Below are 22,751 nucleotides of genomic sequence, written 5' to 3'. Positions count from 1 at the left end.
TTGCATAGCGCTCATTTGAATAGCGCTCATTTGCATAGCGCCGCCGCGCTTCCGCGTTCGCCGCGCATCATTTGCATGCGCGCCCTTAAATTTGCATAATTACGCCCCTAATCGCCCTAATTACCCCCACCGCGGTTGGTTAATGAGAGTCGTGCTCAGGAACGAGGCTCATTTGCATAATTAAGGGTTTTATCTCGCTTTATTGGGTTGGTTTGAATGAACGCGCCCCCCCCGCCGCAAGCAGAGGTTCATTTGCATAAAGTCCAAAGCCACGCCCACTTTGCCCCCCCCGCCCTGAAAAGGCCAAAAATCCCAAAAAAGTCCCAAAAAAATCTCAAAAAAGGTCTTAAGATCCCACAAATGTCCCCAAAACGCCCCAAAATGTCCTAAAACCCACAAAAATGGCCCCAAAAAAAACCCAAAATGTCCTAAAAACCCCAAAATGTCCCAAGAAAGCACAAAAATGGTCAAAAAAAACCAAAATGGCCCAAAAAACCCCAAAATGTCCTAAAACCCACAAAAATGTCCCAAGAATGTCCCAAAATGTCGTGAAATGTCCCCAAATGCCCCAAAAATGTCCCCAAATGTCCCGAAATTACCCCAAAATGTTCAAAGCCCCAAAATGTCCCCAAATGTCCAAAAAATGTCACCACAATGTCCCAAAATGTCCTCAAATGTCCCAAAACCCCCAAAAATGTCCCGAAATGACCCCAAAATGTTCAAAGCCCAAAAATGTCCCAAAATGTCCCCAAATGTCCCTAAAATGTCCCCAAATATCCCAAAAATGTCCCCAAATGTCCTAAAAATATCCCAAAATGTCCCCAAATGATCCCAAAATGTCCCCAAATGTCCTAAAAATATCCCAAAATGACCCCAAAATGTCTCAAAAAATGTCTCAAAATTACCCCAAATGTCCCCAAAACCCCAAAATGTCCCCAAATGTCTCTAAAGTGACCCAAAATGTCCCAAAATGTCTCAAAATGTCCCAAATATCCCCAAATGCCCCAAAACCCCCAAAATGTCCCCAAATGTCCCTAAAGTGACCCAAAATGTCCCAAAAATGTCCCCAAATATCCCCAAAATGTCCCCAAATGTCCCTAAATTGACCCAAAATGTCCCTAAATGTCCCAAAACCCCCAAAAATGTCCCCAAAATGTCCCCAAAAATGTCCATAAAATGTCCCAAAATATCCCTAAAATGTCCCCAAAATGTCTTCAAATGTCACAAAATATCCCCAAAATGTCCCCAAATGTCCCCAAAATGACCCCAAAAATGTCTCAAAATATCCCCAAAATGTCCCAAATATCCCCAAACGTCCCCTCAGAAGTCCCAGATGTCCCCAAAATGTCCCAAAATATCCCAAAAAATGTCCCCAAATATCCCCAAAAATGTCCCCAAAATGTCTCCAAATATCCCAAAAATGTCCCCAAAATGTCTCCAAATATCCCAAAATGTCCCCAAAATGACCCAAAATGTCCCAAAATATCCCAAAATGTCCCCAAATGTCCCCAAAAATGTCCCCAATATCCCCAAATGTCCCCAAATGTCCCAAAATTGACCCAAAATTTCCCCAAATTCCCCAAATGTCCCCAAATGTCCCCAAATATCCCCAAATGTCCCCAAACTGTCCCCAAATATCCCCAAATATCCCCAAAATGTCCCCAAATATCCCCAAAATGTTCCCTAAATGTCCCCAAAATATCCCAAAAACCCCCAAATGTCCCCAAAGGTCCCTCAGAAGTCCCAGATGTCCCCCAGCCCCGCCCGGCCGTGGCCGAGGCCGAAGCCGCGGATCCGACGTCGCTCGGAGCGGCCGGAGCGGCTCTGGAGCTCCACACGCACCTGGTGGCCACCAAAAGCCTGGTGGCCACCAAAGTTCTGGGTCTGGTGGTCATCAAAACCCTGGTGGTCACCAAAATTCTGGGTCTGGTGGTCATCAGGGCCACCAAAACCCTGGTGGCCACCAAAATTCTGGGTCTGGTGGTCACCCAAATCTTGGTGGTCACCAAAATTCTGGGTCTGGTGGTCACCAAAACCTTGGTGGCCACCAAAATTCTGGGTCTGGTGGTCATCAGGGCGACCAAAACCTTGGTGGCCACCAAAATTCTGGGTCTGGTGGTCACCAAAACCTTGGTGGCCACCAAAATTCTGGGTCTGGTGGTCACCAAAACCTTGGTGGCCACCAAAATTCTGGGTCTGGTGGTCACCAAAACCTTGGTGGTCACCAAAATTCTGGGTCTGGTGGTCACCCAAACCCTGGTGGTCACCAAAATTTTGGGTCTGGTGGTCACTGGGGCCACCAAAATTCTGGTGGTCACCAAAATTCTGGGCCTGGTGGCCACCAAAACCTTGGTGGCCACCAAAATTCTGGGTCTGGTGGTCACCAAAATTCTGGGTCTGGTGGTCACCAAACCCTTGGTGGTCATCCAAACGTTGGTGGTCACCAAACCCTTGGTGGTCACCAAGATTTGGGGTCTTGAGGACATGGTGGCCACCAAAACCTTTGTGGTCATCGTGGCCACCAAGATTTGGGGTCTTGGGGACATGGTGGCCACCAAAATTCTGGTGGTCATTGTGGCCACTGCCGCCATCTTGGTGGCCACCAACCCATTGACCACCACCCCAGTGGCCACTGCCGCCATCTTGGTGACCACTGCCGCCATCTTGGTGGCCACCAACCCCTTGACCACCCCTCCTACAGCCACAACCACCCTGACCTCTCTTGCAGTGACCACCGCCGCCATCTTGGTAGCCACGGACACCATCTTGGTGGCCACTGATCCCATCTTGGTGGCCAATGACCCCTTGACCACCACCCCAGTGGCCATCGCCGCCATCTTGGTGGCCACCAACCCCATCTTGGTGGCCACCAACCCATTGGCCACCATCCCATTGGTCACGGCCGCCATCTTTGTAGCCACAACCGCCATCTTGGTGACCACGGACCCCATCTTGGTGACCACCAACCCTATCTTGGTGACCACTGACCCCATTTTGGTGACCACCAACCCATTGGCCACCGCCGCCATCTTGGTGACCACCAACCCAAGCCCGGTGGCCACCAACCCATTGACCACCAACCCATTGGTCACTGCCGCCATCTTGATGACCACCGCCGCCATCTTGGTGGCCACGGCCGCCATCTTGTTGCCCACTGCCGCCATCTTGGTGACCTCCAACCCTATCTTGGTGACCACCGCCGCCATCTTGGTGGCCACTGCCGCCATCTTGGTGGCCAATGACCTTTTGACCCTCATCCCAATGGTCACCGCCGCCATCTTGGTGGTCACCACCGCCATCTTGGTGCCCACCGCCGCCATCTTGGTGACCACTGACGCCATCTTGGTGCCCCCCACCCCCATCCCACCACCCGCCCTCGTTGCCCGCCCTCACGCCGCGCTTGCCCAACGCCACCCGCGGCCGCCCTCGCTCGATGGCGGCCATCAAGACGCACGCCATGCACATCTCCCCGCTGGCGGCGCCGCCGCAACTCCGGCACGCCCCCGGCGCCGCCCCCGCGCCCGGCGCCGCGCCCAGCGCCAACCGCCGGCCCGAATGCGCCAACGCGGCCACGGCGGCCGGCCGGGCGGCCTCCAGGTCCTTCAGCAGCGCCCGCGGGTGGCCGCGGAAGGCCAGCGGCGCGTGCCGGCACTCGGCGCTGGCGTAGGGCAGCCCCAGGAAGTGCGCGTAGAGGACGATCTCCTTCTGCGCCGCGTGGCGCAGCGGCTTCAGCCGCGGCACCGTCGGCCATGGTGAGGCCGGGTTGGGCTCCTCCGAGGGTGGTTTGGGGAGCGGTGGGGTCTTAGTGGGTTTGGTTGGGTTTTTGGTGGGTTTCGTTGGGTTCTTGGTGGGTTTTGTTGAGTTTTCGTTGGGTTTTGTTGGGTTTTTGGTGGGTTTCGTTGGGATCTCGTTGGGTTTTGTTGGGTTCTCGTTGGGTTTTGTTGGGTTTTCATTGGGTTTCGTTGAGTTCTTGTTGGGTTTTGTTGGGATCTCGTTGAGTTTTGTTGGGTTCTCATTGGGTTCCATTGGGTTCTCGTTGGGTTCCGTTGGGTTCTCATTGGGTTCTGTTGGGTTCTCATTGGGTTCCATTGGGTTCTTGTTGGGTTTTGTTGGGTTCTCATTGGGTTCCATTAAGTTCTCGTTGGGTTCCATCGAGTTCTCGTTGGGTTCCATTGAGTTCTCGTTGGGTTTGGTTGGGTTCTCGTTGGGTTTTGTTGGGTTCTTGTTGAGTTTCGTTGAGTTTTTGTTGGGTTCCGTTGGGTTCTCGTTGGGTTTTGTTGAGTTTTCGTTGGGTTTTGTTGAGTTCTCGTTGGGTTTTGTTGGGTTCTCGTTGGGTTTTGTTGGGTTCTCGTTGAGTTTTGTTGGGTTCTCGTTGGGTTTTGTTGGGTTCTTGGTGGGCTTTGTTGGGTTCTCGTTGGGTTCCGTTGGGTTCTTGTTGAGTTTTGTTGGGTTCTCATTGGGTTTTCTTGGGATCTCATTGGGTTCCGTTGGGTTCTTGTTGGGTTCCGTTGAGTTCTCGTTGGGTTCCATTAAGTTTTTGTTGGGTTTTGTTGAGTTCTTGGTGGGTTTTGTTGGGTTCTCGTTGGGTTCCATTGAGTTCTCATTGGGTTCCATTGAGTTCTTGTTGGGTTCTGTTGAGTTTTCGTTGGGTTTTGTTGGGTTCTCGTTGGGTTTTGTTGGGGTCTTGGTGGGTTTTGTTGAGTTTTCGTTGGGTTTTGTTGGGTTCTCGTTGGGTTCCATTGGGTTCTCGTTGGGTTTCGTTGGGTTCTCGTTGGGTTTTGTTGAGTTCTCATTGAGTTTTGTTGGGTTCTTGTTGGGTTTTGTTGAGTTTTCGTTGGGTTCCGTTAAATTTTCCAAGGCTCTCATTGGGTTCTCGTTGGGCTTTGTTGGGTTCTCGTTGGGTTTTGTTGGGATCTCATTGGGTTCCACTGAATTTTCGTTGAGCTTTGTTGGGTTCTCATTGGGTTCCATTGAGTTTTCATAAGGTTTTGATGGGTTCTCGTTGGGTTTGGTTGAGTTTTTGTTGGGTTCCATTGAGTTCTCATTGGGTTTCATTGGGTTGTTTTTGGGTTTTGTTGGGTTCTCGTTGGGTTTCGTTGGGTTCTCGTTGGGTTTGGTTGAGTTTTCGTTGAGTTTTGTTGAGTTCTCATTGAGTTTCGTTGAGTCCTCACTGAGTTTTGTTGGGTTCTCATTGGGTTTTGTTGGGTTCTTGGTGGGTTTCGTTGAGTTCTCATTGGGTTTGGTTGGGTTCTCGTTGGGTTTTGTTGAGTTTTCATAAGGTTTTGTTGGGTTCTCGTTGGGTTTCGTTGAGTTTTTGTTGGGTTGTGTTGAGTTCTCATTGGGTTTTGTTGGGTTCCAATTGGGTTGTGTTGAGTTCTCGTTGAGTTTTGTTGGGTTCTCGGTGGGTTCTGTTGAGTTCTCATTGGGTTTCGTTAAGTTCTTGTTGAGTTTCGTTGAGTTTTCATTGGGTTCTGTTGGGTTCTTGTTGGGTTTTGTTGAGTTCTCGTTGGGTTCCGTTGGGTTCTTGTTGGGTTCCATTGAGTTCTCATTGGGTTCCGTTGAGTCCTCATTGAGTTTTGTTGAGTTCTCGTTGAGTTCCGTTGGGTTCTTGGTGGCCACGGTGACCTCGTTGGTGGCCACGGTGACCCTGTCAGCATTGGTGGCCACGGTGGGTCCGTCGTTGTTGGTGGCCACCATCCCGTCAGTGGCCACGGTGACCTCATTGGTGGCCACAGTGACCTCATTGGTGGCCACAGTGACCTCATTGGTGGCCACAGTGACCTCGTTGGTGACCCCGTCGGCGTTGGTGGCCACGGCGACCATCCTGTCAGTGGTCACAGTGACCTCGTTGGTGGCCACCATCCTGTTGGTGTCCTCGGTGACCTCATTGGTGGCCATGGTGACCTCATTGGTGGCCATGGTGACCTCATTGGTGGCCACAGTGACCTCATTGGTGGCCACGGTGACCTCATTGGTGTCCACAATGACCCTGTTGGTGGCCACCATCCCATTGGTGGCCACGGCGCCATCAGTGGCCACAGTGACCTCGTTGGTGGCCACGGTGACCTCGTTGACCACGGTGACCTCATCGGTGACCACGGTGACCTCATTGGTGGCCACCATCCTGTCGGTATCCACGGTGACCTCATTGGTGGCCACAGCACCATTGGTGGCCTCCAAGACGTTGTTGGTGGCCACCATCCTGTTGGTGTCCACGGTGACCTCGTTGGTGTCCACAGTGACCTCATTGGTGACCCCGTCACCATTGGTGGCCTCCAAGACCTCGTCGGTGGCCATGGTGGCCGTGGTGACCTCGTTGGTGACCCCGTCGCCATTGGTGGCCTCCAAGACCTCGTCGGTGGCCGTGGTGACCTCGTTGACCACGGTGACCTCGTTGGTGGCCGTGGTGACCTCGCCGGCGTTGGTGGCCCACCAGGGCCCGTTGGTGGCCCCCCAGGCCTCGTTGGCCGCGCGCCGCAGTCGGGCGACGTCCCCGCGCAGGAAATTCATCAGAACCGTCTCGGCCACGTCGTCCGCGTTGTGGCCTGGGGGGAGAGTGACCAATGAGTGACCAGGAGTGACCACCAGTGACCACCAGTGACCAGGAGTGACCAGGAGTGACCAGCAATGACCAGGAGTGACCAGGAGTGACCACTGGTCACCAAGAGTGACCATGAGTGACCAGCAATGACCAAGAGTGACCACTGGTCATCATGAGTGACCAGCAGTGACCAGGAGTGACCACTGGTGACCACGAGTGACCACCAGTGACCACGAGTGACCAGGAGTGACCACCAGTGACCAGGAGTGACTAGTGGTGACCAGGAGTGACCACGAGTGACCACCAGTGACCAGGAGTGACCAATGAGTGACCACTGGCCACCAGGAGTGACCACTGGTGACCAGGAGTGACCACGAGTGACCACCAGTGACCAGGAGTGACCACTGGTCACCAGGAGTGACCAATGATCACCAGAAGTGACCAGGAGTGACCACCAGTGACTATGAGTGACCACGAGTGACCACGAGTGACCACCAGTGACCACCAGTGACCAGAAGTGACCACGAGTGACCAGTGGTGACCAGGAGTGACCAGGAGTGACCAAGAGTGACCAGGAGTGACCACGAGTGACCACCAGTGACCAGGAGTGACCAGGAGTGACCAGTGGTCACCAGGAGTGACCATGAGTGACCACGAGTGACCAGAAGTGACCAGGAGTGACCAGTGGCCACCAGGAGTGACCTCCAGTGACCATGAGTGACCACGAGTGACCACAGGTGACCAGGAGTGACCACAGGTGACCAGGAGTGACCACTGGTGACCAGGAGTGACCAAGAGTGACCAGGAGTGACCAGGAGTGACCACTGGCCACCAGGAGTGACCAGGAGTGACCTCCAGTGACCATGAGTGACCACGAGTGACCAATGAGTGACCAATGAGTGACCCTGAGTGACTGTGAGTGACCACAAGTGACCACGAGTGACCAATGGCCACCAGGAGTTACCAGCAGTGACCTCCAGTGACCACAAGTGACCAGGAGTGACCACTGGTCACCAAGAGTGACCATGAGTGACCAGCAATGACCACTGGTGACCAGCAGTGACCAGGACTGACCATGAGTGACCACAAGTGACCACTGGTGACCACAAGTGACCAGGAGTGACCAATGAGTGACCACGAGTGACCAGCAGTGACCAGGAGTGACCAAGAGTGACCACTGTCCATCAGGAGTGACCAGCAGTGACCAGCAGTGACCACGAGTGGCCAGCAATGACCACCAGTGACCTCCAGTGACCACAAGTGACCAGGAGTGACCAAGAGTGACCAGTGGTGGCCAGGAGTGACCATCAGTGACCAGGAGTGACCAGGAGTGACCAGCAGTGACCAGTGGTCACCAAGAGTGACCAATGAGTGACCAATGGTCACCAAGAGTGACCAGGAGTGACCAATGAGTGACCCCTGAGTGACCCCTGAGTGACCCCTGAGTGACCCCGAGTGACCCCTGAGTGACCAATGAGTGACCCTGAGTGACCACAAGTGACCTCCCACTACAAACCAGTGACCTCCCAGTACAAACCAGTTCCTTCCCAGTATAAACCAGTTCCCTCCCAGTACAAACCAGTGACCTCCAGTACAAACCAGTCCCCTCCCAGTACAAACCAGTGACCTCCAGTACAAACCAGTTCCCTCCCAGTACAAACCAGTCCCCTCCCAGTACAAACCAGTGACCTCCAGTACAAACCAGTGACCCCCAGTACAAACCAGTGACCCCCAGTACAAACCAGTTCCCTCCCAGTACAAACCAGTCCCCTCCCAGTACAAACCAGTGACCTCCAGTACAAACCAGTGACCCCCAGTACAAACCAGTGACCCCCAGTACAAACCAGTATAACCCAGTACAAACCAGTCACCTCCCAGTACAAACCAGTGACCTCCAGTACAAACCAGTATAACCCAGTACAAACCAGTGACCTCCCAGTACAAACCAGTCACCTCCCAGTACAAACCAGTTCCCTCCCAGTACAAACCAGTGACCTCCCAGTACAAACCAGTGACCTCCCAGTACAAACCAGTGACCCCCAGTAAAAACCAGTTCCTTCCCAGTACAAACCAGTTCCCTCCCAGTATAAACCAGTGACCTCCCAGTACAAACCAGTATAACCCAGTACAAACCAGTATAACCCAGTACAAACCAGTGACCTCCCAGTACAAACCAGTATAACCCAGTACAAACCAGTGACCTCCCAGTACAAACCAGTGAACCCCAGTACAAACCAGTGACCCCCAGTACAAACCAGTGACCCCCAGTACAAACCAGTGACCCCCAGTACAAACCAGTGACCTCCCAGTACAAACCAGTGACCCCCAGTACAAACCAGTGACCCCCAGTACAAACCAGTGACCTCCCAGTACAAACCAGTGACCCCCAGTACAAACCAGTTCCCTCCCAGTACAAACCAGTGACCCCCAGTACAAACCAGTTCCCTCCCAGTACAAACCAGTGACCTCCCAGTAAGGGTGAAGAACTTCCCAGTAAGGACCAGTGACCTCCCAGTTCCCTCCCAGTATAAACCAGTCCCTTCCCAGTCCCTCCCAGTCCATCCCAGTTTATCCCAGTCCCCTCCCAGTTCCTTCCCAGTATAAACCAGTCCCTTCCCAGTATGGCCCAGTTCATCCCAGTGCCTCCCAGTATGGCCCAGTTCATCCCAGTGCCTCCCAGTATGGCCCAGTTCATCCCAGTGCGCTCCCAGTATGGCCCAGTTCATCCCAGTGCCCTCCCAGTATGGCCCAGTTCATCCCAGTGCCCTCCCAGTATGAACCAGTTCATCCCAGTGCCTCCCAGTATGGCCCAGTTCATCCCAGTGCCTCCCAGTATGGCCCAGTTCATCCCAGTGCCTCCCAGTATGGCCCAGTTCATCCCAGTGCGCTCCCAGTATGGCCCAGTTCATCCCAGTCCATCCCAGTATATCCCAGTTTGTCCCACTACACTCCCAGTATATCCCAGTTTGTCCCACTACACTCCCAGTATATCCCAATGCTTTCCCAGTATATCCCAGTGCTCTCCCAGTATGAACCAGTACAGGGCTCCAGTCCCTCCCAGTCCCTTCTGAGCAACTCCCAGTCACTCCCAGTGTCTCCCAGTGCCTTCCCAGTATATCCCAGTATATCCCAGTCACTCCCAGTCCCTTTCTACCAACTCCCACTCCCTCCCAGTCTATCCCAGTATATCCCAATCACCTCCCAGTATATCCCAGTGCCTTCCCAGTACTCACCAGTACAGGGCTCCAGTCCATCCCAGTCCCATTTTACCAACTCCCACTCCCTCCCAGTGTATCCCAGTATATCCCAATCACCTCCCAGTATATCCCAGTATATCCCAGTCTATCCCAGTGCCCTCCCAGTATAAACCAGTCCCTCCCAGTACTCACCAGTAGAGGGGCTCCAGTCCGTCCCAGTCCATCCCAGTCCCATTTTACCAACTCCAACTCCCTCCCAGTGTATCCCAGTCCCTCCCAATCCGCTCCCAGTATAAACCAGTATATCCCAATCACCTCCCAGTCTATCCCAGTATAAACCAGTGCTCACCAGTAGCGATCCAGTCCGCCCCCATCTCCCTGGCCGCCCTCTCCATGGCGGCGCGCCGGAAGACGCCGCAGACGGTGCAGCGGCTGCGCCGGCCCAGCGCCGGCCCGAGCTGGTCCAGGTCCCACCCGAAGAGCTCCCGGTGCAAACCAGTGCCTCCCAGTATGGCCCAGTTCATCCCAGTCCATCCCAGTCTATCCCAGTTTGTCCCACTACACTCCCAGTATATCCCAGTGCCTTCCCAGTACTCACCAGTACAGGGCTCCAGTCCCTCCCAGTCCCTTCCTAGTCTATCCCAGTCCATCCCAGTCCCATTCTACCAACTCCCAGTCCATCCCAGTCCATTCCAGTGCCTCCCACTCTCCTTCCAGTCCCTCCCAGTCTATCCCAGTGCCCTCCCAGTATATCCCAGTGCCTCCCAGTGCCCTCCCAGTACTCACCAGTACAGGGCTCCAGTCCCTCCCAGTGCCTTTTGAGCAACTCACAGTCACTCCTACTCCCTCCCAGTATATCCCAGTCCCCTCCCAGTCCATCCCAGTCACTTTTTACCAACTCCCAGTCCCTCCCAGTATATCCCAGTCCCTCCCAATCTGCTCCCAGTCCCTCCCAGTATAAACCAGTCCCCTCCCAGTGCTCACCAGTAGCGATCCAGTCCGCCCCCATCTCCCTGGCCGCCCTCTCCATGGCGGCGCGCCGGAAGACGCCGCAGACGGTGCAGCGGCTGCGCCGGCCCAGCGCCGGCCCGAGCTGGTCCAGGTCCCACCCGAAGAGCTCCCGGTGCCGGATCACGGCCAGCGGCAGCGGCAGAGCCGCCCCGGCGGCGCGGAGCACCCGCAGCGCCTCGTCCCGGTAACCGGAGATCCCCTCGTCCACGGCGAGAAGCGCCAAGCGCAGCCCCAGCCGGTGCCGCCGGTTCAGCCGCGCCAAAAGGTGCGCCAGGACAGCCGAGTCTTTGCCGCCCGACGCCGCCACCGCCACGGCGTGGCCCGGGAGGGGGATACAGGGGAGAGGGGTTTGGGGGGGAAGCACGGGATTTTGGGGGGAATTCGGGGGGTTTTGGGGGGAATACATCAAATTTTGGGAAGAATTTTCAAAATTTTGGGGAGAAATCCTGGGGTTTTTGGGAGAAATTGGAGGGTTTTGGGGTGATTTCAGGGGGTTTTGGGGGGAATTAGTGAAGTTTTGGGGGGCATTTGGAGGGTTTTGGGGGGAAATCCCAAAATTTTGGGGGCAGTTGGAGAAATTTTGGGTGGGAATTGGAGGGTTTTGGGGGGAAATCCCAAAATTTTGGGGGGAATTTGGGGGGTTTTGGGGGGAAATCCCGGTGTTTTGGGGGGATTTGAGGGGGTTTTGGGGGGAATACGTCAAATTTTGGGGAGAAATTGGAGGGTTTTGGGGGGATTTTAGGGGGTTTTGGGGGAAAATCCCGGGGTTTTGGGGAGAAATCCCGGGGTTTTGGGGGGAATTAATGAAATTTTGAGGGGGAATTGGAGGGTTTTGGGGGGAATTAATGAAGTTTTGGGGGGAATTCCCAAAATTTTGCGGGGAGTTGGTGAAATTTTGAGGGGAAATTGGAGGGGTTTGGGGGAATTTCAGGGGGTTTTGGAGGGAATTGGTGAAGTTTTGGGGGGAAATTTGAGGATTGTGGGGGGAATACATCAAATTTTGGGGAGAAATCCCGGGGTTTTGGGGAGAATTAGTTAAATTTTGGGGGGGGATTGGAGGGTTTTGGGGGGAAATCCCAAAATTTTGGGGGGAATTAGTGAAATTTTGGGGGGGAATTGATGGATTTTGGGGGGAAATCCTGAGGTTTTGGGCAGAATTAGTGAAGTTTTGGGTAGAAATCCCGGGGTTTTGGGGGGAATTAGTGAAATTTTGGGGGCAAATCGGAGAGTTTTGGGGAAAATTCGTGAAATTTTGGGGGGAAATCCTGGGGTTTTGGAAGGAAATCCTGGGGTTTTGGGTTGGAACCCCAGGATTTTTTATATTTTGGGATGGAACCCCAGGATTTTGGATTTTTTGGGTCGGAACCCCAGGATTTTGGGCTGGAACATCAGAATTTTCGAGATTTTGGGTCGGAACTCCGGAATTTTGGATATTTTGGGATGGAAGCCCGGAATTTTGGATATTTTGGGTCGGAACCCCAGGATTTTGGGTCAGAACCCCGGGATTTTGGTTCGGGACCCTGGGATTTTCAATATTTTGGGTTGGAACCCCAGAATTTTGGGTCGGAACCCCAGGATATGTGATTTTTTGGGTCGGAACTCCAGAATTTTGAGTCAGAACCCCGGAATTTTGGGTCAGAACCCCAGAATTTTGGGTTGGAACCCCAGAATTTTGGATATTTTGGAACAGAACCCCAGAATATTGAATATTTTGGAACGGAACCCCAGAATTTTGGATTTTTTGGGTCAGAACTCCAGAATTTTGGGTCGGAACCCCGGGATTTTGGGTCAGAACCCCAGAATTTTGGATTTTTTGGGTTGGAACCCCGGAATTTTGGATATTTTGGGTCGGAACCCCAGGATACTGAATTTTTTGGGTCGGAACTCCAGAATTTTGAGTTGGAACCCCGGGATTTTGGGTCGGAACCCCAAGATTTTGGGTGGGAACCCCAGAATATTGAATTTTTTGGGTCGGAACCCTGTGATTTTGGATATTTTGGGTCGGAACCCCAAGATTTTGGGATGGAACACCGGATTTTTGGGTCGGAACCCCGGGATTTTCATTATTTTGGGTCAGAACCCCGGGATTTCGGACTGGAATCCCGGGATTTTCAATATTTTGGGTCAGAACCCCAGAATTTTTGTTATTTTGGGGCAGAACCCCAGAATTTCTGGTATTTTGGGTCAGAACCCCGGAATTTTCGATATTTTGGGTCGGAACCCCAGGATATTGAATATTTTGAGTCGGAACCTTGGAATTTTGGGTTGGAACCCTAGAATTTTCAATATTTTGGGCCGGAACCCCATGATTTTGGGTCGGAACCCCAGGATTTTCAATATTTTGGGTCAGAACCCCGGGATTTTGGGTCGGAACCCCGGGATTTTGGGTCAGAACCCCGGGATTTTGAGTCGGAACCCCGTGATTTTGGGTTGCAACCCCAGGATATTGAATATTTTGGGTCAGAACCCCAGGATTTTGGGTCAAAACCCCAGGATTTTGGCTTGAAACCTCAGAATTTTGGATATTTTGGGTCTGTACCCCGGGTTTTTGGGTCGGAACCCCGGAATTTTTGATATTTTGGGTCGGAACTCCAGAATTTTGAGTTGGAAGCCCGGGATTTTGGGTCAGAACCTCAGGATTTTGGGTCGGAACCCCCGGATATTGAATTTTTTGGGTCAGAACTCCAGAATTTTGGGTCAGAACCCCGTGATTTTGGGTGGGAACCCCCCAATTTTGGGGCACAAAGCCCGGCCCCGGCTGCAGCAGCGCCTGCAGCGTCTCGGCCTCGAAGGCGCTGAGGAAACAGCGGCGGCAGAAGGGCAGCAGAGAACGGGAGCGGAGCAGCGCGGCAGGGAGGGAGCAGCGGCTGCAGCGCGGCGGAGACATGGCCTGGAAAGAAAAAAATGGGAGTTTGGGGAGGTGAAAACCCAAAATTCCTGAATTTCCAAAAATTTCACAAAATTCGGTGAAAAAATCCCGGTTGGAATGGCTCAAAATCAGCAAAAATCCACTCAGAAAACCCCAAAATCCACCTGGGAACCCCAAAATCTATTCAGAAAACCTCAAAATCTACTCAGAAACCCCCAAAATCCACCTGAGAACCCAAAATCCGCCTGGGAACCCCAAACATCCACCTGGGAACCCCAAAATTCATCCTGAGAACCTCAAAATCCACTCAGGAAACCCTAAATTCTCCTGGAATGTCCCAAAATTTACTCAGAAAACCCCAAAATCCATCTGGAACCCCAAAATCTACTCAGGAAACCCCAAAATTCCAACTTGGAACCCCAAAATCCACCTGAGAACCCCAAAATTCATCCTGGGAACCCCAAATCCTCCTGGAATGTCCCCAGATCTACTCAGAAAGCCCCAAAATCCACCTGGGAACCCCAAAATCCACTCAGAAAACCCCAAATCCTCCTGGAATGTTCCCAAATCTACTCAGGAAACCCCAAAATCCACCTGGGAACCCCAAAATTCCCCCAGGGAAAGCTTCAGACCCCCTCGGGAGCCGCCCCCGGCAGAGAGCAGCGGCTGCAGCGGGGAGGAGACATGGCCTGGAAAAGAAAAAAATGGGAAATTTGGGGTGGGGAACCCTAAAATTCCTGAAATTCCACAAATTTCCCTAAATTTGGTGAAAAAATCCCGCTTGGAATGGGGTAAATCCGATCCAGAATGGGTGAAAATCATCGAAAATTCACTTAGAAAATGTCAAATTCTCCTGGGATGTCCCAAAATATATTCAGGAAACCCTAAAATTCATCTGGGAACCCCAAATCCTCCTGGAATGTGCCAAAATTTACTCAGAAAACCCCAAAATCCACCTGAGAACCCCAAAATCTATTTGGGAACCCCAAAATCTACTCAGGAAACCCCAAATCCACCTGGAATGTTCCCAAATCTACTCAGGAAACCCCAAATCCTCCTGGAATGTCCCAAAATATACTCAGAACACCCCAAAATCCACCTGGGAACCCCAAAATTCCACCTGAGAACCCCAAATCCTCCTGGAATCTCCCCAAATCTACTCAGAAAACCCCAAAATCCACCTGAGAACCCCAAAATCCACTCAGAAAACCCTAAAACCTCCTGGATTATCCCCAAATTCACTCAGGATCGCCCAAAAAACACTCAGAGAACCCCAAAATCCATCTGGAACCCCAAAATCCACCTTGGAACCCCAAAATTCCCCCTGGGAAAGCCTCAGACCCCTTTGGCAGCCGCCCCCGGCAGAGAGCAGCGGCTGCAGCGGGGAGGAGACATGGCCTGGAAATGAAAAAATGGGAGTTTGGGGAGGTGAAAACCCAAAATTCCCAAAATTCCTGAAATTCCACAAAATTTCACAAAATTCGGTGAAAAAATCCCGCTTGGAATGGGGTAAATCCGACCCAGGATGGGTTAAAATCATCGAAAATTCACTTAGAAAATGCCAAATCTTCTTGGGATGTCCCAAAATTTACTCAGGACACCTCAAAATCCACTCAGAGAACCCCAAAATTCTATCTGGGATTACCCAAAACCACCAAAAAATCTACTCAGAAAACCCCAATATCCACCTGAGAACCCCAAAATTCATCCTGGGAACCTCAAAATCTACTCAGAAAACCCCAAAATCCACCTGGGAACCCCAAAATTCACTCAGAAAACCCCAAAATCCACCAGGAATGGCACAAAATCCACCTGGGAACCCCAAAATTCATCCTGGGAACCCCAAAAATCCACTCATAAAACCCCAAATCCTCCTGGAATGTCCCAAAATTTACTCAGGAAACCCCAAAATGCACCTGGGAACCCCAAAATTCCAACTTGGAACCCCAAAATCCACCTTGGAACCCCAAAATTCCCCCTGGGAAAGCCTCAGACCCCCTCGGGAGCCGCCGCCGGCAGAGAGCAGCGGCTGCAGCGCGGCGGAGACATGGCCTGGAAATAAAAAAATGGGAGTTTGGGGAGTGGGAACCTCGAAATCCCAAAAATTTCACAAATTTCACAAAATTCGGTGAAAAAATCCCGCTTGGAATGGCTCAAAATCATCAAAAATCCGCTCAGGAAACCCCAAAATCCTCCTGGAATGTCCCAAAATCTACTCAGAAAACCCCAAATCCTCCTGGGATGTCCCAAAATCTATTCAGGAAACCCTAAAATTCATCTGGGAACCCCAAAATTCATCCTGGGAACCCCAAAATCCACCTGGGAACCCCAAAATTCCAACTTGGAACCCCAAAAATCCACCTGGAATTACCCAAAACCACCAAAAAATTCACTCAGAAAACCCCAAACCTCCTCAAATCTCCCCAAATCTACTCAGGATTGCCCAAAAACCACTCAGAGAACCCCAAAATTCATCCTGGGAACCCCAAATCCTCCTGGAATGTGCCAAAATTTACTCAGAAAACACCAAAATCCACCTGGGAACCCCAAAATCCACTCAGAAAACCCTAAAACCTCCTGGATTATCCCCAAATTCACTCAGGATTGCCCAAAAAACACTCGGAGAACCCCAAAATCCACCTGGGAACCCCAAAATCCACCTGAGAACCCCAAATCCACTCAGAGAACCCCAAAATCCACCTGGGAACCCCAAATTCCATCTGAGAACCCCAAAATCCACCTGGGAACCCCAAAATTCCCCCTGGGAAAGCCTCAGACCCCTTTGGCAGCCGCCGCCGGCAGAGAGCAGCGGCTGCAGCGGGGAGGAGACATGGCCTGGAAATAAAAAAATGGGAAATTTGGGATGGGGAACCTCAAAATCCCAAAAATTTCACAAATTTCACAAAATTTGGTGAAAAAATCCCGCTTGGAATGGCTCAAAATCATCAAAAATCCACTCAGAAAACTCCAAAATCCTCCTGGAATGTCACAAAATATATTCAGGAAACCCTAAAATTCATCTGGAACCCGAAAATTCATCCTGCGAACCCCAAAATTCCCTTAGAAAACCCTAAAACCTCCTGGAATGTTCCCAAATCTACTCAGGAAACCCTAAAATTTATCTGGAACCCAAAATTCATCCTGGGAACCCTAAAATCCACTCAGGAAACGCTAAAACCTCCTGGAATGTCCCAAAATTTACTCAGAAAACCCCAAAATTCATCTGAGAACCCCAAAATGCACCTGGGAACCCCAAAATCCACTCAGAAAACCCCAAATCCTCCTGGAATGTCCCCAAATCTACTCAGGAAACCCTAAAATTCATCTGGGAACCCCAAAATTCATCCTGGGAACCCCAAAAATCCTCTTGGGATCCCCCCAAACACCCAAATGGTCCCTCCCGAACCCCCAAAATCCCCCCAGGACCCCCCAAATCCCCCTCAGACCCCCCAAACACCCAAATGGCCCCTCCTGAACCCCCAAAATCCCCAAATCCCCCCTAAACCCCCAAATGGTCCCTCCCGGACCCCCCCAAAATCCCCCAAAACCCCCCCGAAATCCCCAATGGTTCCTTCCAATCCCCCTCAATCCCCTCAGGATCCCCCAAATCCCCCAATGGTCCCTCCCAGACCCCCAAACCCCCCCCCAAAATCCCCAATGGTTCCTTCCAATCCCCCCCAAATCCCCCTCAGGACCCCCGAAATCCCCCAATGGTCCCTCCCAGACCCCCAAAATCCCCCCAAACCCCCAAATGGTCCCTCCCAATCCCCCCAAACCCCTCCAGGACCCCCCAAATCCCCCTCAGACCTCCCAAAATCCCCAATGGTCCCTCCCAGACCCCCAAAATCCCCCCTAAACCCCAAAATGGTCCCTCCCAGACCCCCAAACCCCCCCAAAATCCCCAATGGTCCCTCCCAGACCCCCAAAATACCCCCTAAACCCCAAAATGGTCCCTCCCAGACCCCCAAAACCCCCCCAGGACCCCCCAAATCCCCTCAGGACCCCCCAAATCCCCCTCAGACCCCCCAAATCCCCCAATGGTTCCTTCCAGACCCCCAAAACCCCCCCCAAAATCCCAAATGGTCCCTCCCAGACCCCCCAAAATCCCCCCAAAATCCCCAATGGTCCCTCCCAAACCCCTCAGGACCCCCCAAACCCCCCCCCAAAATCCCCAATGGTCCCTCCCAATCCCTCAGGAACCCCCAAATCCCCCCAGGACCCCCAATGGTCCCTCCCAGACCCCCCAAACCCCCCCAAAATCCCCAATGGTCCCTCCCAATCCCCCCAAACCCCCCCAAAATCCCCAATGGTTTCTTCCAATCCCCCCCAAACCCCTCAGGAACCCCCAAATCCCCCTCAGGACCCCCCAAACCCCCCAATGGTCCCTCCCAGACACCCCCAAACCCCTCAGGAACCCCCAAAATCCCCCCAAACCCCCCAATGGTTCCTTCCAATCCCCCCAAATCCCCTCAGGAACCCCCAAATCCCCCAATGGTCCCTCCTGGACCCCCAAAATCCCCAAATCCCCCCTCTAAACCCCCAAATGGTCCCTCCCGAACCCCCAAACCCCTCCAGGACCCCCCAAAATCCCCCCAAACCCCCCCCAATGGTTCCTTCCAATCCCCCCCAAACCCCCCAATGGTCCCACCCGGACCCCCAAAATCCCCAAATCCCCCCTAAACCCCCAAATGGTCCCTCCCAGACCCCCAAAAACCCCCCTAAACCCCCCAAATGGTCCCTCATGGACCCCCAAAATCCCCCCAAATCCCCCAATGATCCCTCCCGGACCCCCAACTCCCCCCCCCAAAATCCCCAATGGTCCCTCCCAATCCCCCCAAATCCCCCTCAGACCCCCCAAATCCCCCAATGGTCCCTCCCAATCCCCCCAAACCCCTCCAGGAACCCCCAAAATCCCCCCCAAACCCCCCAATGGTCCCTCCCAATCCCCCCAAATCCCCCTCAGGACCCCCCAAACCCCCCAATGGTCCCTCCCAAACCCCCCAAACCCCCCCAGGACCCCCCAAATCCCCCCCAAACCCCCCAATAGTCCCTCCCGGACCCCCAAAATCCCCCAGACCCCCCCCCAAAATCCCCAATAGTCCCTCCCAAACCCCTCAGGACCCCCCAAATCCCCCCCAAATCCCCAAATGGTCCCTCCCAGACACCCCCAAACCCCTCAGGAACCCCCAAATCCCCTCAGGACCCCCCAAATCCCCCAATGGTCCCTCCCAAACCCCCCCAAATCCCCCCAAAAAGCCCCGTTCCCCCCCCCCGGTACCCGCAGTGGTCGCGCCCGCCCGGAGCCGCCTCAGCCGCGGCCTTCCCGTCCTGCCTTGCGCGAGCCACGCCCACTTTCCCTTGGAGAACCAATCAGCGCAAAGCTTTTCCCGCCTTACACCCGCCCCGCCAAATTGGACCAATCAGAGCAAAACTTCCGGGTTTGGTGGCGTTACCGGAGCCAATCAGCGCGCGCGGTGTGACCTCGGCGGAATCAACCAATTAAAAGCGCGGTGGGCGTGGCTTGAGGGTTGTGGAGGCCACGCCCACTGAGTCTTAAAGGGGCCGCGCTGATTTTTAAAGGGGGGCGGGGTTTAACAAAGGGGCGGGGCTTAATTAAGGTGGGGGTTAATTAAGAGTGGGCGGGGCTTGTGGAGAAGGGGCGTGGCTAAAAAAAGACCCCAAAAAGGGGAAGTTTTGGGGAAAAAAAAAAAAGGGGAAATGATGACAAAAGTGGCCCCGCCCCTTTCCCCTCCCCCACCGCCGCCATGGCCCCCCCAGGGACCTTCGGCCTCGTCCTGCTGCTGATGGGTGAGGCCCCTCCCCCACCCCGGGGGTCCCCACGAGCCCCTCCCCCACCCTGGGGTCCCTCCCCCACCCTGGGGTCCCTCCCCCCACCCCCCAAAACCCGTCGCCCATCCCCCCCTCAAAACCCCTCCCCCCACCCATTTCCTGCCCCTCCCCCACCCATTTTTGCTTCTCCCCCACCCCCTGGAGACCCCCCCGAGCCCCTCCCCCACCCTTGAGGACCCTTCTTGGCCCCTCCCCCATTCTCTCAAGCCCCTCCCCCATGCATTTCCTGCCCCTCCCCCACCCTTTGGCCCCTCCCCCACCCCCCAAAACCCGTCGCCCACCCCCCCCAAAATTCCTCCCCCCCCCCATTTCCTGCCCCTCCCCCACCCTTTTTTGCCCCTCCCCCACCTTTTGGCCCCTCCACCATCCCCTCAAGCCCCTCCCCCACCCATTTCCTGCCCCTCCCCCACCTATTTTTGCCCCTCCCCCACTCACTCGGGACCCTTTTTGGCCCCTCCCCCACCTCCTGAGCCCCTCCCCCACCTTGGGGTCCCTCCCAGCCCCTCCCCCACCCCCTGGGGACCCCCCCGCCCCTCCCCCACCTCGTGAGCCCCTCCCCCACCTTTTGACCCCTCCCCCACCCTTTTTTCCCCCTCCCCACCCCCTGAGCCCCTCCCCCACCCCCTTTAAAATCCCCAAAGCCCCTCCCCCATCCCCTCACGCCCCTCCCCCACCTTTGAGGACCCTTTTTTGCCCCTCCCCCACCCTTTGGCCCCTCCCCCACCCATTTTTGCCCCTGCCCCACCCCTTTAGAATCCCCTCAAGCCCCTCCCCCACATTTTGGCCCCTCCCCCACCCCCTGAGCCCCTCCCCCACCCTTTGGCCCCTCCCCCCACCCATTTCCTGCCCCTCCCCCACCCTTTGACCCCTCCCCCACTTTTTGGCCCCTCCCCCACCCCGCCCAAAAGTGGGGGATGGGCCAAAATGGGCGTGGCCTAAGTGGGGGAGGGGCTCACCCAAGCCCCACCCCCTCATTAATATTCACCCCAAGGAGCCGCCGCCGCCCAATCAGGTGAGTCCCCCTTCCCCTGGGTCAAAGGTCAAAGGTCACGTGTGGGCGTGGTCATTAAGAGCCCCTCCCCCCCTTTTTTTCCAGAATGTTCCGGCTGCCTCCCGGGGCCGGGGCCAATCGCGGCGCTCGTGGCCGCTGACGTCATCGTGACGCTGCTGATCGCGGGCGGAGCCTATTGGCTGGCGGGGCGGGGCCACAGAGGTGGGCGGGGCTAAGGAAAGCCGCCATTTTGTGGGCGTGGCTAAAGGGGCGCCGCCATTTTGTGGGTGAAGTTAATAGGGTGCCGCCATTTTGTGGGCGGGGTTAAAAGCGCCGCCATTTTGTGGGCATGGCTAAAGGGGCGCGCCCATTTTGTGGGTGGAGCTAAAAGGCGCCGCCATTTTGTGGGCGGGGCCTCGTGGGTGCGGCCATTTTGTGGGTGGAGCTAAAAGGCGCCGCCATTTTGTGGGTGTGGCAAAAGGGGCGCAGCCATTTTGTGGGCGTGGCTAATGGGCGAGAGGCCATTTTGTGGGCGGGGCCTCGTGGGCGCGGCCATTTTGTGGGTGGAGCTAAAAGGCGCCGCCATTTTGTGGGCGGGGCCTCGTGGGTGCGGCCATTTTGTGGGCGGGTCTAAAGAGGGTGCGGCCATTTTGTGGGCGGGTCTAAAGAGGGTGCAGCCATTTTGTGGGCGGGGCTAAGGGGCGCAGCCATTTTGTGGGTGGAGCTAAATGGGTGCGGCCATTTTGTGGGCAGGGCTAAAGAGGGAAGGCACTGGGAGTTACTGGGAGTTACTGGGAGGGGTCCAAGGTGTTACTGGGAGCACTGGGAGTTACTGGGAGGGCACTGGGAGTTACTGGGAGGGCACTGGGGGTCACTGGGAGGGCACTGGCGGTTACTGGGAGTTACTGGGAGTTACTGGGAGGGGTCCGAGGGGTTACTGGGAGTTACTGGGAGGGCACTGGGAGTTACTGGGAGTTACTGGGAGTTACTGGGAGTTACTGGGAGGGGTCCAAGGGGTTACTGGGAGTTACTGGGAGTTACTGGGAGTTACTGGGAGGGCACTGGGAATTACTGGGAGGTCACTGGGGGTTACTGGGAGTTACTGGGAGGAGTCCAAGGGGTTACTGGCAGTTACTGGGAGTTACTGGGAGTTACTGGGAGTTACTGGGAGGGCACTGGGAGTTACTGGGAGTTACTGGGAGGAGCTTTGGGGGTTACTGGGGGAACTGGGAGTTACTGGGAGTTACTGGGAGTTACTGGGAGGGGTCCAAGGGTTTACTGGGAGGGCACTGGGAATTACTGGGAGTTACTGGGAGTTACTGGGAGGGACTGGGAGGGACTGGGAGGGCACTGGGGGTTACTGCGAGTGACTGGGAGTTATTGGGGGTTACTGGGAGTTACTGGGAGGAGCTTTAGGGGTTACTGGGGGAACTGGGAGTTACTGGGAGGGGTCCGAGATGTTACTGGGAGTTACTGGGAGGGGTCTGAGGTGTTACTGGGAGCACTGGGAGTTACTGGGAGGGCACTGGGAGGGCACTGGGAGTTACTGGGAGTAACTGGGAGGGCACTGGGGGTTACTGGGGGATACTGGGAGGGCACTGAGGGTCACTGGGAGTTACTGGGAGTTACTGGGGGTTACTGGGGGAACTGGTTTATACTGGGAGGGCACTGGGAGTTACTGGGAGGGCACTGGGGGTTACTGGGAGGTACTGGGAGTTACTGGGAGTTACTGGGAGGGCACTGGGAGTCACTGGGAGGAGCTTTGGGGGTTACTGGGAGTTACTGGGAAGGACTGGGAGTTACTGGGAGGGGTCCAAGGCATTACTGGGAGTTACTGGGAGTTACTGGGAGTTACTGGGAGTTACTGGGCGTTACTGGTGGTCACTGGGAGTTACTGGGAGTTACTGGGAGTTACTGGGAGGGCACTGGGAGTTACTGGGAGTTACTGGGAGGCACTGGGAGTTACTGGGAGGGCACTGGGAGTTACTGGGAGTTACTGGGAGGGCACTGGGGGTCACTGGAGGTCACTGGGGGTCACTGGGCGTGGCCTCACCGTGACCACGCCCCCTTTTCTCTTAGCCCCGCCCACGCCCCGCCCCCCGGAGCAGGACTCGCACTACCAGGAGCTGCAGGGCGCGCGCGCGGACCTCTACAGCGAACTCAAGCGCTGAGCGCGCCCTCCGCGCTGCTTCTCCGTTATTAAAACGCTTTTTTTTGCCCATTTTTGCCCATTTTTCTGTGATTTCGCCCCAAATCCGCGTCGCTTTTAGTGTTTTTTTAATTATTGTCGCG

The 22,751-nt window shown here is 54.6% G+C and overlaps 2 protein-coding genes and 1 long non-coding RNA gene across 3 annotated transcripts; 1 reads left to right on the top strand and 2 right to left on the bottom strand.

Moving 5' to 3' along the window:
- Window positions 1–3,327: 3,327 nt before the first annotated feature.
- On the bottom strand, window positions 3,328–11,155 carry CTU1 (cytosolic thiouridylase subunit 1; the record flags this gene model as incomplete). The annotated part of the gene is made up of 3 exons (XM_072920701.1): window positions 10,723–11,155; window positions 6,441–6,545; window positions 3,328–3,743 (listed from the first exon to the last, which is right to left on the bottom strand). Coding segments are annotated over exons 1-3 (954 nt in total), but the record flags the coding sequence as incomplete, so codon positions are not given.
- A 2,284-nt stretch (window positions 11,156–13,439) lies between these two features.
- LOC140681254 (uncharacterized) lies at window positions 13,440–19,099 on the bottom strand. The gene is made up of 2 exons (XR_012052469.1): window positions 18,897–19,099; window positions 13,440–13,639 (listed from the first exon to the last, which is right to left on the bottom strand). It is a non-coding gene; the product is annotated as an uncharacterized lncRNA (long non-coding RNA).
- Window positions 19,100–19,302: 203 nt separating this feature from the next.
- On the top strand, window positions 19,303–22,680 carry TYROBP (transmembrane immune signaling adaptor TYROBP). The gene is made up of 4 exons (XM_041712438.2): window positions 19,303–19,426; window positions 20,460–20,480; window positions 20,565–20,681; window positions 22,539–22,680. Exons 1-4 carry the CDS (start codon window positions 19,384–19,386, stop codon window positions 22,628–22,630), a joined length of 273 nt encoding a protein of 90 aa, XP_041568372.2. The 5' UTR covers window positions 19,303–19,383; the 3' UTR covers window positions 22,631–22,680.
- Window positions 22,681–22,751: the final 71 nt, after the last annotated feature.

The sequence above is a fragment of the Taeniopygia guttata genome, chromosome 33, assembly GCF_048771995.1.
Source record: "Taeniopygia guttata chromosome 33, bTaeGut7.mat, whole genome shotgun sequence".
NCBI lineage: Eukaryota > Metazoa > Chordata > Aves > Passeriformes > Estrildidae > Taeniopygia > Taeniopygia guttata.
The sequence above is the reverse complement of the archived record's forward strand: the minus strand, read 5'-3'. Positions and strand labels throughout refer to the sequence as shown.